The sequence below is a fragment of the Megalops cyprinoides genome, chromosome 8 (genome assembly GCF_013368585.1).
Source record: "Megalops cyprinoides isolate fMegCyp1 chromosome 8, fMegCyp1.pri, whole genome shotgun sequence".
NCBI lineage: Eukaryota > Metazoa > Chordata > Actinopteri > Elopiformes > Megalopidae > Megalops > Megalops cyprinoides.
Window position 1 is genome coordinate 28,086,234 of NC_050590.1, and position 18,987 is coordinate 28,105,220.

General features: G+C 40.5%; 1 protein-coding gene across 1 annotated transcript in view; it reads right to left on the reverse strand.

Moving 5' to 3' along the window:
• The window catches only part of LOC118781647 (polypeptide N-acetylgalactosaminyltransferase 18-like), a 72,305-nt gene that overhangs the window by 31,785 nt on the left and 21,533 nt on the right, over nucleotides 1–18,987 (reverse strand). Inside the window, exons 2-6 of the mRNA XM_036534655.1 lie at nucleotides 16,281–16,476; nucleotides 14,711–14,877; nucleotides 6,947–7,130; nucleotides 5,254–5,451; nucleotides 4,650–4,764 (exon numbers count right to left, since the gene is read on the reverse strand). Of these exons, the coding sequence (XP_036390548.1) occupies nucleotides 4,650–4,764; nucleotides 5,254–5,451; nucleotides 6,947–7,130; nucleotides 14,711–14,877; nucleotides 16,281–16,476 (860 nt within the window). The remainder of the gene's footprint in view (nucleotides 1–4,649; nucleotides 4,765–5,253; nucleotides 5,452–6,946; nucleotides 7,131–14,710; nucleotides 14,878–16,280; nucleotides 16,477–18,987) is intronic.

Below are 18,987 nucleotides of genomic sequence, written 5' to 3' on the forward strand. Positions count from 1 at the left end.
ACATCACAGCATGGGTTGGGTTTAACTTTTTAACGCATGCAGAGAAATGCCCTTTCATGTCCGCTGCCTGTGGTGCCACAGAATGTAAGCAGCTTTGTGACAGACTGCACTGTGTGTGTGCACGTACATATGCATGTGTATGTGTTTGTGTGTGTTTGCATGAGTTTGCGACTGAAAAATGGCAAGGTCAAGAAACACGCAAGGCCAGGGAAGAGCAGGTCAGCCATTTATCTGTCAGCCTTTTCAAAATGAGCAGTCCCTGTTGAGTCAGTACCAAGATTAATAGAGTCTGTCCTAACTCCGCTCTCTCAGTTCCATTGTGAAGGTCTGTTGCTGCCCCATTAGACTGATAAGCATCTACAATACAAACCATGTTTTCATGTGTCAGAAGGGCATGAACACCACCATCCACACTCATGCAGTGTGTGCTCATCTGCTGTTTTTTCAGGACAGTTTTCTCCTGAAAGAGTTGTTACAGATCACCTCTCATCTACATTGTGATTCACTGTACTGTATGAATAAGTACCCTTTTTGTTCCTTTACAGTGGGCATTGGCTGCTCTGTAGCTCTGCACCTGTCTGCTTTAATCTCTGTGCTGCACCCCTGCTAACCACAGTCTCCAGCCTGGAGTCTTCCCTCTCCTCTCTCTGCAACGAACCAGCTGTTCTGCCACTGTTCCTGGATCAGCCCAGCATGTGAGCTGCCAGGGAGAGTGTGGCAGCTTATGTCCCCCTGCCAGTTATCTGTTCAGCCCTCCTCTGTTTGAGTTGCAGTGGTCTGGCTGAGAGGCAGACATGGTCAAACACGGTCAGACATGGTCAGACATGGTCAAATACGGTCAGACATGGTCAAATGCGGTCATGGTCAAACTGACGTCCCCATCCCTAACAAAATGCTGAAAGTGTAAGAGGCTCTAAGTAGCATGAGGAAGAGAAGGGAACCACGGCACTTGGAGGAGAGCAGATCAGAGAGTGCTTATGTTGCATTATGTGCTGTTTGGAACCGCAGCTCTTTCAGGTCAGTGAGAACCAGTTTTGATCAGTACCCAGAGAGGATAGGTATAGTGAATCATCAATGATACCCTTTATGGACAAAAGTATTCGGACACCTGACTATTACGTTGTAATGACATGTATTGAAATATATATACTTTAATATGGAGTTGGTCCCCCTTTTGCAGCTATAACAGCTTCCACTCTTCTTGGAAGGCTTTCTACAAGATTTTAGAGTGTTTCTGTGGGAATTTGTGCCCATTCATTCTGTAGAGCATTTATGAGGTCAGGCACTGATGTTGGACGAGAAGGCCTGGCTCGCAATCTCCGTTCCAGTTCATCCCAAAGGTACTCAATGGGGTTGAGATCAGGGCTCTGTGCAGGCCAGTCAAGTTCTTCCACACCGAACTCATCAAACCATGTCTTTATAGTCCTTGCTTTGTGCACTGGGGCACAGTCATGTTGGAATAGAAAAGGGCCTTCCCCAAACTGTTGCCACAAAGTTGGAAGCATAGCATTGTCCAAAATGTCTTGGTATGCTGAAGCATTAAGATTGCCCTTCACTGGAGATAAGGGGCCTAGCCCAAACCCTGAAAAACAAGTGTGGCCAAATACCTCTGTCCATATAGTGTACTCTGCTTCTGTGTCTCTGTAACAACTACCACTCAACTGTCTCAGCAGAAAGAGACATTGTGCTCTGCTGAGCATCTCCAGCACCTGCTCAGTGGGACAGAGACTGCACACTGAACCTCTGAAGCCTGGGCACTCTGGACGGCAACACCACCCAAACACCCGCAACATGGGGGTGACTACTCTGGAGACTTAAATGCAGCACTACTGCTCAACATTAACAGTAGAGAGGTGACATTCATGTGTGGAGCTGGCTTTCAATATAAAGAGCTCGGGCCTTAAGGTTATACAACGGTTTTGTCCTGGAAAAAATGCTCAACATGCTTTGAAGAACAAACTTTCAAGAGAAATTCTAAGATGACTTCAACAAGAAATACAAAAACTCAGCAGAATGCTAATTGATGAATGGAGACATGAAAATTAGGTCCTGCTAATCTTTTTATGGATATACAGTAAGTGATCAACACAGTAGCTACGCTGCAGCCACTTGGTGTCTGTGAGGGACCAAAGATGTCACAATTGTGTTCTTACACTTATAATACCCTTCTTTGTTAACAGCTGATATAAGGCTTCAAATACAGACCATTATTTTGAATGCTGTGCACTGCCATATGGACAGATGTGCTATAGTCCAGCCTGCTTGCACAATGCTTTAAAATTCACAGTTACTGCCAGGGTGACTTATTGGCTCGTTGGTCTTGGTGTGAAGCATTAAGAATAACGATCTATTCATCAACACATCCTGTTGTGAGCTTGCATATATAACAGGCCAGGATCATAATTAAGTGTGACACAAATTATATATGTACTGCTGGCTTCTAAGTCTGACATTAGGGATTCATGGCCTACCCAGGACATTTGTAATGCCCCCATTATGTCTGTGAACATTCATTTGTCACATCCGCAGTGAACGCATCAGATTTGCATAAGCGATTTACTGCAGCCTCCATGGAACCCTGTTTTTCAATTCAATGTCCTGTACGATCCATACAAGAAATGCTGCCTGGATGTGATTCACTCTGCCATGTGTAGTCAGGATGAGGACTTGTTGGCTGTAATTAATTTTGTAGGAGCTCAAGTATGGGTAATGTGCGGTCTTTTCTACTTATATGACAGCTTTGATTTCAAATCCAAAACAACACATTGGACTGAGAAGAAACCTTTATTCCAGTAACGATCAACTATACAAATCTAATTTTAATAGCACTGTGTGACTGATGGAAACACTTCACATTAAGTTGCACTATATTAGTGTAGTTATACTGTAACTAATTTGGTTACAAGAGTGTAACTGCATGCCATTACACTTTAAATGCAAGGGAATTGCCATTCGTATGGTTAAACAAGTTAAATACTTTAAATACTTTAAATAATTCTGTAAAAAAAATTGTATCTACATGCTATTTCACATTTACCACACTATAATTGTTAATCACTATTATGTAACTACAGTGATATAGTACAAATTAATGTATCAATTAAAAATGCAGTACAAATTATTTGAGAAATGAGAGGACAAGCAGAATAGGTAACTGTTGAAATAGTTTATAGTTTGTCACAGAATTCCAGCCATGATTGACCATGTAAAGGTCTGAAACACCAACTGAAAAAAATGCACCAGCATTCGGACAAAATAAAAGCTTGTGCTAAAGTTCCATACCTTGCTGTTTCTCATGTAACAGTCTTACCATGTTACATTCACTGTTACCATGTTACATTCATTGTAGAAGTGGTAATGAGGTCTGCAGTCAGAATAAACACGCAGACAGCAGCTGTGCCCCCTGCTGGAGCTCAGTGCAGCTGCAGCTCTGGTGTTGATGCCAGGGCCTCTGTGGGCTTGGGGCCACCAGCTCTCATCCCCCTGTGTTACCGTCTGTTAAGCGCCTCATCACAGTCTCTGCAGCCAGGATAAATGTCTGTGAGCAGCTTTAAATTAACCTTCCATAAGAGGGGCAATGCCTGTAAAGCACACCCCTGCTAACCCCTGCAATTAAGCCTGCATGCATCTCAAGTTTCAGTTTCTGCTCAAATAGGATCTACCAGATTTACAGAATGCCAGTTCACTGACTGTACTATCCCCTAACTTATGGTGTCACAGGTGGAGTTGTTGGCTGTGCTAAGCCACGTTCCTCTATGGAATATTTATAGTGTGTGTCAGAATAGTGCAGTATATGAATATGTTACAGTGATTTATGTACTGTGCATGTTAGGATGTTATACAGTACAGTACATGATAGAGTAAATTCTACACTATGCTAGATGTGCACTGCCTCTTACCATGCTATATGTGCAGTGCATGTTACAGCTCTATATGTGCAGTACATGTGTTTGTTACAGTGCTGCTATTAGCCCCAGAGAGGTCTGCTCTTTTCATCTTGTCTGTTTGTTCATTGTTGATCTGATATTGAGTCTCCCAGCAGCAGAAACTGTAGACAGGCAAGTGTTCAGAAAGACAGGGTGGAGGAAGGCTTATACAGCGTTCACTGAATCTGGGGTCTCCATTTAATGCAGGGGAAGATTTCAAAAACCCCTCCTCTGGAGTCTTTAGTGACAGAGTGGCACAGTTAGGGTAGCCATGAACCACATACAAAAAATGCTGCTTAAAAGATTGCATATCCAGGATCCAAAAACATTTAGGCCAGTAATGTGTGGCTTGTTGTTGATAACATATGGCTGATTTCACCTGCATTGAGTGACAGCTGCAGAATCAATCTGATGTGATTAGGGGTTAATTTGCATTTGTACAATGAGGTGGAAGTCTGTGGACTCAGTAGAGAGTGGGAATGAAGTGTCACTCATAGAGTAGTTTCCCTGGCACCATGTGCTTCTGCGACCGGGCAGCTCATCACCCAGTGCCAGAAAGCTCTGTATGGGTTAGCTGTGCAACAACTGGGAATTGTGAGCAAGCAACCGATCTCTGTATTTCTGCCAAAAAATGTGTAATTACTGTTGTTGTGGCTAATTAATTCACTGGGGTGAGGCCATTAATGTGTGTCCTGCTCAAGGTAAAGTAACATCATAGCTCACCCTGATGCCCAGCTCTACGTTCTCGCCCCCATATACTTCCATCCCTTCATCTAGGAGACCAATTTCCTCAAAGTACCGCCTGTCCACCACAAAGCAGCCAATCAGAGCTGGGCTCCTGCAGGAATACAGAGAACTAATTAGCAGAGGAAATATGGGCTTGCAATTTTTTTAGCATTGATCAGTTGAAGAAATTTTTCATACTCTACTTGCACTAATTCTAAAAATAAAACATGACTTACTCTGTGAGTCAACAGTTTTATTTATTTATTTATTTATACAGTAATACAAGTAAACAGGAGTAGATATAATAGATGATTGTTTTTCTGTATAAAAGTGTCACCAATGTATTTCCCAGTCTTGATTCCAAATTGGCCTACTAGAACCTTCTACTTCATAGTAGAAACTCCTTTCTGTCCACAGGACAGAAAAATCTTTTGTAGTTCACATCCAGCACTTTGTAAAAATATTCTTCAAATCCTTGAAAAGCAGAGTGTATTTAGATAAGCTTCATATGTTTCCCTGCAGGGGGAAAGTACTTTGTGAGGATTACAGATTTATGATTAAGGACCTGTAATATGCTGTTGCTGAATTTGTGCCCAGTTACCTGATGGGAGCGGTGTTGTTCTGCTGATTCCACCAGGATTTGGGAGGGTTCAGGTAACGACACCAGAGTTCCCAGTCAAAGCCTTGTGCGGACAGCGGGTACTCCTCGATCTCGAACGTGTCGTATTTGATGTTGTCGAACGATGGGGAAATTATTCGAGTTCGATCCTCCTTTATCCTCAGCAGAATGGGTTCAGCCCTACAGTGTTAAAATAATGAAGAGAAATTATTTTCTCTACAAGATAAAAACTCAACAAGTTACAGTGGAGCAAAAAGCAAACATGCTGAATTCAGAACATTTGATTACTGCCATTTTGCAGGTGCTTTTGTCCAGAGTGACTTACCAGAGTGACTTTGTCCAAGTTACCATTTTACATGTTATCCATTTATACAGCTGGATATTTATTGAGGCAATTGTGGGTTAAGTACCTTGCCCAAGGGTACAGCAGCAGTGCCCCAGGAGACCTTAACCAGCAACCTTTCAGTAACAAGCCACACTGCTGCCCCCTTTGATGCAGGTTTACTTGATGTCTAAAAACATTATTATTATAGTATTTCCATCTTTGTCTGTAATCCCCCCCCTTCCCCCAATAGCATGAAATGCTCTCCCTGTGGCTGATCATAGAGTAATGAACACTTGCAGATAGCATGAAAATAAATCTATTTCTGAGGCATTTAGCATGTAAACATATGTCCTGGGTAAGGACAAAACATAGCCTTGAAAATCTGTGCAGCTGCACTGTCTTCAAATCCTAACAATGTGGTTTCCACTACCTGGAAAAAATAACCCTCCTTTCAATGCAATGTTGGAGTCCCCTGATGACAAATGTGAATTTCAGTTAAAGGAGAATATATCACTGTCATGATGGCCACAGAAACTATTGATCACTGGCATTTACACAATACCCTTTGTGGTCAGTTTGCTGGGTAATTGAAATGTTAAGTACACACATCACACAATTAATATGGAACACAGTCAATTCCATGATTATTGATGGCCATCCATGCCATTCATGGCAGCTATGCTTGCAAAATGTTTGAAACCAGAAAAAAAAATCACCATCAGAAAAATAAACTTTTTTAAACTTTATTAAAGGCACAAAAGCTATTCTCATGCAGAAACTGAATATCTGAAATAATACTAAAACATAATTTGCATAGTTTAATAGTGTCATGAAACCTCTTGTGCCCATGCAAATGGAACTGAAACAAATATTTGTAATTTCCTATTGCAAAATCCACTTTCTGTAAGGACTCTTGAAAGATGACGTTCTGTTGCTGTGTTATTTTCAATATCTGGCTTAAATGCAATGTCAGTGCAGATTAAATGTAGAAATATTCTGAAAGCCGTTCAAAGGCTTTGAAAGATTTGGGTCAGGCTGTCGGTAGGGAGATTAAGAGGGATGTTAAACTCTACTGCAGAAATAAGTCTCATACCCCAAGGAATGATGGGTAAGATTGATGTGTGCTGTCACTAGGGGCTACACACCTGAGCCAAGATGATGCTAAAAGTGTCTCAGAATGGAGGGTGTCTAGTTCTGAGCCAAAAAAAAAAATCTTTTTATTTCATCTCAGCATATTTATTGTGATGAATAACAAATAATTACTGTAAGCTACTATTTATTCCAAAACTCCAGGCTGATCACTTTCCTGTAGCCAGGGTGCGCACCAAACACCTCCATTAAATGGCTCACCATCCAACGTTGAATTCCACATGGGCGTCAAAGAGGGCCACGACGGGGGCGCTGGCAGCCCTCCACCCACTGACCCGTGAGCGAATCAGCCCTTCTTGTTTGGCGTGACGCACCACCTTGATGAACCCGGGTCTCTGGGCATTGGTCTCATCCACAAAGTCCTGCAGCTTCTCCTTTAGCTCCTCTGCACACAAAAGGACAGGCAGGAGAACCTCTGCGGCTGAAACCAATCTAAAGTTATAGAACTTTCTAGTTGTTCACAGCAAAGCAAAAGCAAAGGTGTCTGTGACCTCTCAGGGTGTTCTGACTCAGTATGGTGTCTCTGACGGACCAAAAAGGTCTTTGGCGCCCACATTCCAGTGCTCCAATCACTGGACCAAAAGGCGCGCTGTCTCAGTTGGTGCTCTGTGGGCCTGCTTGGGCTCCATGGTGCCTGTCTGTAAATGAGACAATATCGATAGAGGCACCAGGCCCTGTGGCAGTGACAATCATGTTCCCCTATCCCTGACAGAGCCGACCCTCTCCACAGCACTGCCTCCGGTGCTGTCAATCTCCACCTCTACAGACTGTTAATGGCTCGCTTTTACTGCCGCTTAATGCTGTCCCTGCGAATCAATTTGTCTCATAATGGCTGCTCATAATGGGTGGAGGCAGTTGGTTTATTTGAGAGCTTTGTGTTGTTATGGCTAAGACGCAAATAGTACTGAGTGAATAGTGCAGCATTTGGATCATGGAAGCAGGTTTATTCTCCACATTCCTGGATGTAAAGAGCAATTTCTTTACATCTCTGAAATACATATGTGTTAGCAAATCATGATCCAGTCTTATTCCACCTGAAACATAACATAACCTAAACATTTTTCTTATGTTGTGACAAAGGGGCAGTTTTTTATGAGGTCACACTAGTGTTGGAGAGTGTTAAATGCTAATTGGCATTCACTCATTTTGACTTCACAACACATCATAGTTAGAGAGATCTTTCTGGCTTTGTGATAAAAGACACAGAACAACACTCAACCCTAGTGTGCAGTTTGAGAGGGAGAGAGAGAGAGAGATATTTCCTGTTTCACTCTGATAATGCTAAACCTGTTGTCTTTATTTTTCTAAATCTTCCATTTGTCTGCATCAGGCCAAAACCCACAACACAAGCCATCTAATGACTACAGACAGGCTATAATGTAGATGATACTATAACTTTTCCTTCCTCAATTTCAAAGAAAAGCAGTGCCAGCCATTTAAAAGTATGAAAAGGACGCTTCAATCCTAAAAGATGAGAAATCTGTACACTTCACAGTAAATCCTTCTACTGTGTTCAATGACCTGGAAATGCAAGTCATTCCGAGACCCTGGCTGGCCATAATGAGGATTTAAGGGGAGTGAGAAAAATCATTAGGGTTTAATACTTTTCTGTCTGAAGCCGGCTTTTTTCCACATGGCTGCTGTTGACTCAGCTTGCACTGCAATATAAGTCCATCACAGACAAGTTTTTCTAAAGTCTGCTGGGTATTCTCTGCCTGTATGTTTTGATGGCTCAGCACAGAATGAGGTGAGTGATTTTTATTTTCCCTCTAAAGCTCCATTGGAAACCTGTTTGTATCCATTTTGTCAGCAGTCATTGTTGGACCCATAGTGACCAGATGGAGTGACTTGGGGCAGGATGTGGGTAGTAACACAGTTGTGCATCAACACTGAAGAATGGCAGGGGAACAAAAACATTGTGCTGCATGTAATGGCCTCTACAAACTGACACACTGCAGCTAACAGTGGATCCCCTGCACAAAAGCATCTTGAGTAGTGGGCTGAGGGCGGCCTGAGTGATCTGTCACTTCCTGCATGACTGGGGAGAACGTGAGGTTTTCAGACAGAATAAGTGCAGAGCTGCCAGCTCCTCACTGTAGACTCTGACACCTTGTCTCACAGGATCCTGTCTGTGGCCAGACCTAAATGTCTCACCACACAGGCCCATACCTCAAACTGACATCCACATCTCGCAGGCCCTGTAGCTGCTTTAAAAGAAAGGAGAAAAAAGAACAACATACTGTACATTATCTGCAACTGCTTCTAACAGACACTTGCCAAGGCCCCCTCATAATTACATTTACATTTATTCATTTAGCAGACGCTTTTATCCAAAGCGACTGAATCTGATCATGGCCAAAACAATATCTCTTCTAATACAGCATGTGGCTATGTTCACACCTTTTCACTCCTTAGGTGTCAAGGCTGTAGAGCTGCATATACATGCATTAACATCTTGTACTCATTAAAACGCAGAATGAAAAGGCTCTTACTCGCAACCCAGTGAAATGCCAAGGTGACCATTTTTTGATAACTGTGGATCACAAACACCAGAGCATATGGCCTCCCTTGTTCCTGAATGGCACATGGTAAAATTAACACAAAGAATGGCCTGCCTGAGGAAAAGCAGACCAAATACTCATTTGTAAGTCTTGAGAAACAAAGAGCAATCCAGTATCCTGCTATTCATGTTTCCTGTTATTGTTAAGAATTTCCTCTGAAAAGTCGGTTTCCAGTGTATGGCAGTTTGCACCACTGATCTTGAGCTGGTGACAGAATTTCAACAACATACTTAGAAATATTTTACCTGCTGTACTCATTTACTGGTGTATTTCCTGTTAGTTTTTTCTGTAAATGTATTTGACCTGTTTGGTCCCTCTCAGCTTCATCTGGCTTAGAAGTATTGTCAGTTCACAAGCCTGGCTTAGCTGCCTTTGATCAACTCTGTTACAAAAACCCTTTGGTGAAAAATACTGTTGAAGTGCTGTCTACAATTAAGATCTGTAAGATCCAAAACTTTTTCCAATCCCTTTTGCAAAATGCCCAGAGGTAGCTAGAGGCTCATAGTTAGGAAATTAAATTAGTCTGCTGATTCACAACAAAAACTACTCTACAAGCTGTCTCTCAATAAAGATATTATTAACAATTTCCCTACGTCTAAATCATTAAGTAGTAGGTAAGATTCAGTGGGAACAAATGAGTATGTAGTACACATGTAACATATGTAAATGTCAGGAAATCAGTAAATAGTACCATATGGGTTCTTGGTAGGATATGCTGACCAGAAATGTCAATCCTGAAAACTCAAAGTACGGAAAGATTTTGAATACAGTCTTAATCATCAGCTTTCCCTTCCCGCTTTATTGGACCTTTTAAAATCTAATTCGAGCTGTTACGCCTCCATTAACAGAGCTGTTGGCTCTGCCAGGAGGCTAGCTGACATCTAAAAGAGCAGTTGGAGGGAGAGAAGAGAGGGTGGGAGACAGCTGGGCTCGGGCTGGCTGGCTGGCGCTGTAATGATGATTAACAGAGGCCGTACCATCAACGCCAACTCAATCTTGGCCAACTCTGCCTCTGCTCTGGCCCCTGCAATCTGTTTATCTGGCTATCATCCTGTTAGTTGGTCCTGCTGCTCCTGCTGGCCTCTACTACTTACTGGTAGTGCACCTCTGTGAGCCATTTTAGACATTTGAGGCTAACGTGACAAAAAAGCCAACTACTATGACTGACCTAGTGCTTAGTGACCTGATGCCTCCCTCAGCCACTGCAAATGATGGGCTGTGCAGCTGAACATTGGGAAGATGTCAGTCTAGGCTGTGCTGTAGCATTTCTTCCTAGCCTTTAAAACCTGCCACTACATCAGATGTGACCCATTTGCCCCTTCATGGATACCCATGTGTAGATTTCCAAGGACCTTATTTGCCAAGTACAATTTATAATCAAGTAATTTTTTAATCAAGTGATTCTGATAAGAATGTATTGATTGGGAATAAGAGCAGTTTTGCAATTAATCATGGTGAAACAACTGGAGAAACAGGTCCATTACCTCAGGTCAGATTCAAGCAACCAGAGCAGTTCAAGTTTACATAATAATGAACCTAAAAACAACTGCAAGAAAAGACAAAAGACAAACAGTAAATAATAGCTATAATGGAAGTGATATCAGTAGAGGGGCATTTATGTACATTTAGTCAAATCCAAATGAAGAAGGTATGAAAAGCCACCAAAAAAGTGAACCATGTAGGAATTTACTCTCTGACCAAGAGTAAGCATCAGAGGCAATGCTAAAACTGCATATTTCAGAGGTTTGCCTCTGCATTTCAGTAGGTTTTTTGCCCAAAGCAATGCCACAGGAGCATGCAGTGCAGGCATTCACAGCACAGCTACACACCATGCAGGTATATGATCAATCTCTCTGGATATGAGATGAATCATCAACAAGTGTGTTCACATTTGACCAAGGTTAAGTATCTATTTTGAGTCCATGGATGGTATACAGTGTTTAAGATGGGAAAGCTAACTGAAAATAACTGATTAAGAAGGGGAAAAATATATATATTATTATATTTAATTACTTTATTGGATATGAAAATGTTGTTTGCAGGGATGCAGTTATAGGGGTGAGCCCTGGATTTTTGAAACTTTCTGAGAAAGTACTTTTTGAGAAACTACACTGTTTTAAGTTGCCTAAACTGAAAAAGACTACATTTCTGGGAAAACTCTCAAAAAAAAAAAAAAAAAAAAAAAAAACTTACATCAACTTTGTCAGCTGTATCGGACATGTTTCATTATAATTAAACAATTGTGTTTGATGATTTTATAATGCTCCAACTGTGCTGAGTTCAAATATAGCAATCCATGTATAGACAAAGTGTTTAATCTAATCTAAATGACTGTGACAACCATTGAGGGATTACATGTGACAAAATGGATAGCATCAACTCTTTCAACAAAGAAATCCGTTGTAATACTCTTTCCTACACTCCTTTCACGTGTCAAAAGTTTTCTACAACACACTATACAGCAGAAACAATGGAGACATGTTTACTACTGTGTTGTCATTATCAAAAAAATGCAATATGTCAGTATATTAATATACACAGTACTTAATTCATTAACATCAGTACACACAAATTCTCTTTTTCATCAGGACTAAGAACATTCTGTGGTCCTTATTTAACAGTAACAGGTCAGTGGTTACAAGAAGAAATCATCTGAAGAAGTCATCATTTTCTCAATTACTTAGCTGTATTAAATTTAACATTTAATTAAATTTAATTAAATTAAAATTGTCCTGTCAAAGTCACAGCACAGGGCTGACAGGGTTACCTCAGAGGAGCATACATAAAATAAAATGAAAGGGGGGATGATGATAATATTGCTATACTGTCTTGCTGTCTTACACTGCCTTAGTATCTTGTGTTGCAGTTTGAACAGTCAAAGATTAAAATGTCACACTTGGAAACCTAGATTCTGTAAAACAATTTACGCATGTTTTAGCATCTTAAGATCAGTTGCAGGCAGGTCTACATTTACACGTAGCCATTTGCCAGACACTAGTATCCAGAACTACTTACCAGACAGGTTTATAAACATTATTTTAACAGTGCTGGAAGTGTGGCAAGTATCACAACATTCACCCTGGGACAACAGTGAGGTACAGCGGTCCTACATGTCACCTTGTTGGATACATTAGTTCTATTTATATATGAGATGAAATCCAATCACCAGTCAACTCTTATTAAAGGTATCTGATAACCTAATATGTTGCAAAAATGGCACTAATGAAGAGCCCACTCTTGAAAAATGTCTTCTAAATTGAACTTGAAGTGCAGTGATCTTGAACGACCAAGCTAGGCTAGAGGACCCAAGAAATCATCCAGTTAGCAGTGATACAGAACAGCACATCTTCTTTCCCCTGCATTCATGACATGTTGACAATGGCAGCTGGTGAGCTGGAAACAGGGGAAGCTGAAACATTATCTTTAAATCTATCATTACTTTCAACCTGATCCTCAACCTGTTCCTTTCAACCTGTTATGCTTGCGAAACTGCGCAGATTGTCTGTAGTTTATGCGCTTGCGAAAGCTACAACGTGAAATTGTTTAATTAACAAGGATGGCATTTATCGATTTAAATTACATTAAATGCTCATGACACATCACAGCTTTTGTGAGGTCTGTGTTCTAAACGTTATTGTTCATTGCACTCGACCTAACCTAGAAGTTTATTCTCAGTAATTTAAATCGATCTAACTAAATTTAGCTCCGTTTTGTAATTTGAATTTTGTAACACAAGAAAGCTATAATGTGAAACATTTAAGAGAAAGCTTTGGGATTACTTGCCACTTAATTGTTCAAATTGCCATCCTTGTTAATTAAACAACCTCTTAAACAACCTTTCGCAATAGCGCACAAACTACAGACAATCTGCACTGTTTCACGAGCATAATCATTTACTCTATTTACACATTGGTGTCAATTATTCTGTGAATTATTTGTTTTATTGTTAATCAAGGAGGATAAAGGGGATGAAAGTAATGATAGATTTAAAAGTAGTGTTTCAGCTTCCCCTGTTTCCAGCTCACCAGCCACCACTGCATGTTGATCACAAAGCTGTACCACACATATTAATGCTCCAGGCAGCAGAGAGTTAACAATGAATAAGAGTTGGAGATGAATTAGACGCTAGATTCCGTTTAGGCTCCAGCAGGTCTACAAGGTGACAGCATTTATCAAGCATCAGGTTAGCAGCCCCAGCCATAAGGACATGGATGAATCTATCAATGCGGATCTGATGAAATGCTCTTGCAAACAAGTTGGTAAACCATTAGTGACTCGGTCTGAGGAGAGCTGTTCCCGACTCACAGACGAGTCCTTTCAATCAGAGGAAATTTTAGTCTCTGGGGAATGCAGTGATCCTCTTGAAAGGGGAAACCAGGTAGGGGAAATGTTTACAACCTGATTTTTTACTCCTTTTATATTAGAAAAGGCTAAGTTAGGTGTGTGTAGGTTTTATAGTGGCTTAGTGAACCCCTGTAATATTGGGGGGTTGTGCACTATGTATCAGTACCCAGTGTTATGAGGAAGTTCAGAGGAGCAGCGGTGTGTGTCTGAGAGCCCACTTGTTCTCCAGCAGGAAGTGCGGAGAAGCACAGAGACCTGGCTCTGACGGGTCCGCTGGTGGACACAGCAGTACTGTGAGTAATGCCTCTGCACAGACACAGACAGGGAGGGCTCAGCTGCATGTTTAAGCCAATCAGCTGCTCTCCTGCTGCAGCTGGTGCAGTTCCACAGCAGGCATCATCACCCACACTCCTGCAGCCCTGAGAAGGGGTCGAGCTGAACTCACCAGCAGGTAAAAGGAGCAAACTGGGAGACCAAAGGCAACAAAAGACACATCCAAGCATTTAATTTCTTCCCTCTTGTATACTCCTCCTTCTAAGAATCACATGTTTCTCATACTTACTCATATTTGGTTTATTCTGTTTTTGTTTATTCTATTTATTTAAATATTTCCAATTTAATGAACATAAACACACAGCCTGGGTAGAGTTTGACCAAAAAAAAGAAACATTATAGAAAAAACGTGTCTCCTAATTTCAAGGCTTTGGCACAATAGTAAGGGGCAAGCTCATGAAATTGCCATTCTCAATCTTACATACTACTCACTCTGAGGTGTTGTACTTTCCCCAGGTAACACCCAACAAACAATGTCATGCAGCTTTAGTTGGATTAACTTGTTAAGTGTTAAGTGCATTTATGCTTATCTATCATTGTTGATAATACAGCCTGGGGTGCTTCTGAAGAGTGGAGTTAATGTATTCATTCAAAACTTTAGCATTAGATTTAAATAGATGCTGCTAGGTTCTTAACATAGAGCATGACTGAGATTCTTAATATTATGTATAGGTCCATTTTGTAGATACAGAAGACTCACAGCTAGTAACAGCAGAGAGACTCTCACCGTTGCTGCTGTTGTCGTCCACGAGAATGATCTCTCTGAGGAGGTGGTAGGGTGTCCTGAGGATTGCAGAGTGGATGGAGCGCAGGATGACTGACAGTGCCTCATTCACAAAAATAAACACAATGCTGACTTGAGGGAGGTTTGCAGGATATGAGATGTTTTTGCACCTGCAAGAGGACAATAAAGCAGAAATCATTTCTTGGACATCTTTTCCCTTTTAGGATCAGAAAGCAATTGCTTACTACTGGAGTCAACACAGCCAATAAAAAATATAAAAAATATCCATCTATGATCAATCTATTATTGCATATGTGACTCCTTAAAATAATAAGACACCATAATGTGGAAATTTGGATATCACCAACATTCAAAGGAATGAAGTGTCACACCATAACAATAACTATAAAAAATATCTCAAATGAGAGCTGTTATTGGAGTAATGTTATACAGCAATCTAAAGAAAAAATACACTTGAAGAATCTGTGTTGTATGAAAATGAGGCAGAGATCATAACAGAAGCAGAGTATTTGAAAGGGCCTGATCAATAAGTGCATTGAAAAAATATTCTCCGGTTTCCTACTGGGAAACAAGAGATCATGCAGCAATATATAACTCTTAATGACATAAGAATGTTAATCTGGATACATGGTCTCTCGATGATGTAATAAATGACTAAACTGCCACCAGAAAATACATATTTTAATGTAAATGTAATCTATGACATAATGTGAATAATCTGATATCCATCCAGTGCATCATCGCCTGCCAATCTCACCTTGAATAGAATGATATAGACAATTACTCCATACACTCTTGTAACCATTTATTGGACAGAGGGGGCTACAAAGTTCAAGTTCAAGACCTCAAGAGAACAAGAGATGTAACTGTAAGAGTGAACATGCTCGGAGTGCTCTGTGAGCTTTGGTCCTGCAGGGCAGCCTTATCTCACTGGCAAATTCTTTCTAAGAGACATTTTTCTAGCACAGTTCTGCTGACTGCAAAGGGCAGAGACCATCTGCCTTTCCAACTGAGTTCTCCTCTCCTTTACAAAAATCTTAACTGAGGCCTCTCTGAGAAAACCTTCTAGAGGACTGTCCTCAAAAAAGGCATTCCTGTTAGAAACCACGGCAAACATAGATTTACTGTACATGATCCTGTCTTTTGTAGTTATTGTATTTTTACAGTGTTTAAACCACACTCTAAACAGACAGAATGGATAGAATTCATTATGGAGTGTTGCGTCCTTGCAGTTGGTTCTATTCAAGATTGTGGTAGTGTAAGAGGCATTTTGGAAACCATGTAATTTAAGCTACGATGACAGTTCCTTATCTTATTTTTCTTGGTTCTCCACTGCTGCACAGTGGCATAAAAATACTCAGTGACTAAATCAAGATGTATCTTTTCTCAAATTTATGCAATATGGAATCAATTAGAATCCAGTGGTTTAATTCTGAAATTTGTTACCTGGCAATATCTGAAAGATTACACAATCCAATTAGTTACAATATTTTCCCATCTGATTTATTTCTGGTAAACGTAGCCTCTGTTTATAAAGAGAGAGTGTAATTACCCGTCAGGCCTCAGGTCTGGGATGGGCCTGTCCAGGGACAGGCGGTCGCTGAGGTAGCTGTTGTAGCCATAGTACTGGAACTTCTTCAGTGCGACCCTGCGACTCTCTGGACTCAGGTCCTGACCCCAGTGGGCAAACAGGGAGGAGTCAGAGAAAGACTCCGCCCCAGCATTCTCATCAGTCTTCTGGGGGGTCTCTGTGGGCAGTAGCAAAAATTCATTACATTACTGTCATTTAGCAGATGGTCTTATCCAGCGCAACTTACCAAACATTCCTGTGGTTCTTACATTGGTGCGTTCCTACCATTCATAATGCTGAATGTCAACATGACCCTCCAGGGAATGCTGAAATTGATCATCTTTAATTTATTTCCACTTTTTTTGTCAATGTCATTCTAGGGTTTGCATCACTGGATCTAATGTATGATATAGTCTTAGGTAAATAGTCACCAATGACAATGGTTTTGTGTGAAGTCCTTTTAAAACAATGTTTAGTTTAAATTTCTGGTAAACAACAGGATTTTAAACCTGGAAGGTGGCACTGCACTCAAATTCTTTTGCTCTGTTCTTCAACTAATTACAAGTATTCAGCTTAATCCTAGGTGAAATACCATATTCAGCAGTCTCATCTCTGCCTTTTTTCTCTTTCTCTTACTTATGTTTGTATGATCCAGGGTAGTCTGTAAGATAGTAAGATATCTAAGATGTAATTAAAAACAAGCATGTACCAATTTACATATAACACACTTTGTAGGAATGATACCTCCATTAAGTCACATTAATCAGAAGAAATGAATTGAACATTGTGGTTTATTTAATTCAGAGTAAATAGTGTCACTGGGCTGCACTAATACAGCTCCAGCACACATGAAACGCTGAGGAAGCTTGGTGCTCCTTGGTGCAGCACATGAAACATTGTATCGTAAAACACTATTTTACTATTTTATGTGCTCCACTCACTTACAGAGGACTTAATTGAAAACTGACTGAGATGAGATCCTTCACCCTGCAGATGACATCCTAGACTACTGTCACAGTTGAATGGGATACAAACAGGAACATTAAATAATCCAATGAATATTAAATGATAAAACAAGACGTATCCAGTCAGAACTGGATACATTACACCTAGGGTTGACACCTGTCCCGGTTTTGCCGGGATTTTTTTGAGCGACTGTCCCGGAAAATTAATAATCTTTCCCAGGACACAAATTGTCCCGTTTTTGGTGAAAATGTACTTCTAATTTAGAATTTCATAGTTTCAAATAAAACCTCATTTGGTTTCCTTCTACTGCTATTCTGTTTTCTTCCTGGTTATGTTTATACATCCAATCCTGTGCCCGTAAACGGGTAAAAACGGGAAAACACAGCGACAATTGGCCATGTCTATACTTTGATTGGTAGCGGAAATATGGTCTGCTGCGCGCACTCACATCCACGACCCCACCGTGAGTTCAGTTGCTAGCTAAAGGTAACGTTATTATTATTTTTTTTAACTCTCTATTTATTTTGTCGGTTTTGTGAAATTTTGTCGGATGAGCCACCAGCGTCAAAGAAAAAATGATTTACAACGTACAACTCAGACTGAGTTGAAAAGAGAAAACTTTTCTGAATGGGTAAGGCCCACCCAAGGAGACCCGTTCTCTGCCACCTGTGTTTTGTGTCCAGCCAAAATGTCAGTTAAATATGAAGGAAAAACAGCGCTGGAAATCATGCAATAACAAAGCGCTAGAGTTTTGTATTAAGCAAACGCAAAAAATCTAGTCATTTTAACTTTTGAAAACATTCACCAGAGGAAGACAGGGTAGCAATAGTGGAGCTTAGAAGTGTATACCACAGAGTGCTTCACGGCCACAGCTAGCCTACTTATCTACGGATTGTGGCAATATAGTAAGTGCGAAAAACAGGTGAGAAACGTCAGTGTTAGGTTGCCCAAATTCATTAAGTTAAATAGTTATTTATAATCTATTATAACACATCTAATCATGTTTTCATTTCTAAAGGGAGTATACCTTTTGGCATATGATTAGATTTTATAATAGATAATAATTATACAGTATATGTTTACACATTAAAGTAAAAAAATCTATTTAATGTAGAAAGGGACAGCAGCAGACAAAGGAGTGAGTGCAACTGCGTCAGGACAAATATAGGTAAGAAAGGCAATAAGGAGTCCTACAACTGTTAACAGATTATATTTGCAAATATGATTTAATCCAAAAAAAAAAAATGGTCCAAGTGTCCCAGTTTTTCACAAATCAAAGGTGGCAACCCTAACTACACCTGTCAAACAGCCTGTGTTTTTGCACGTGATTGCTTTGTTTACTCCTGAAGTCAAATTGAATTTAAACAGATCCTGGGACATGACCTTCCTCTGTGATTCCACAGCCTTTCACTTTGTGCCAAAGGGCTAGAGTTTAATAGGTTTCTCCCCTGTAAAATACGAGCCCTGCAGTGATTATACATAGAAGTGCGATTACGCTGAAGGGGACTGAAGGATGGATGATAAAGTCTTGTTCCCACAGCATCAATATTGTGTGAGAATACAGATGGGAACATTGGTTTAGGTATTTATGACTGTTGTATATAGGAATAAAAATGTCCTCATAAAACATGTCGAATAATAAAATGCACCAAGTGGATAATTAAGGAACGGTAATCAACGGCAGAGGTTATTTAATTACAGGCACTCAAGTGCATGGCCTCGC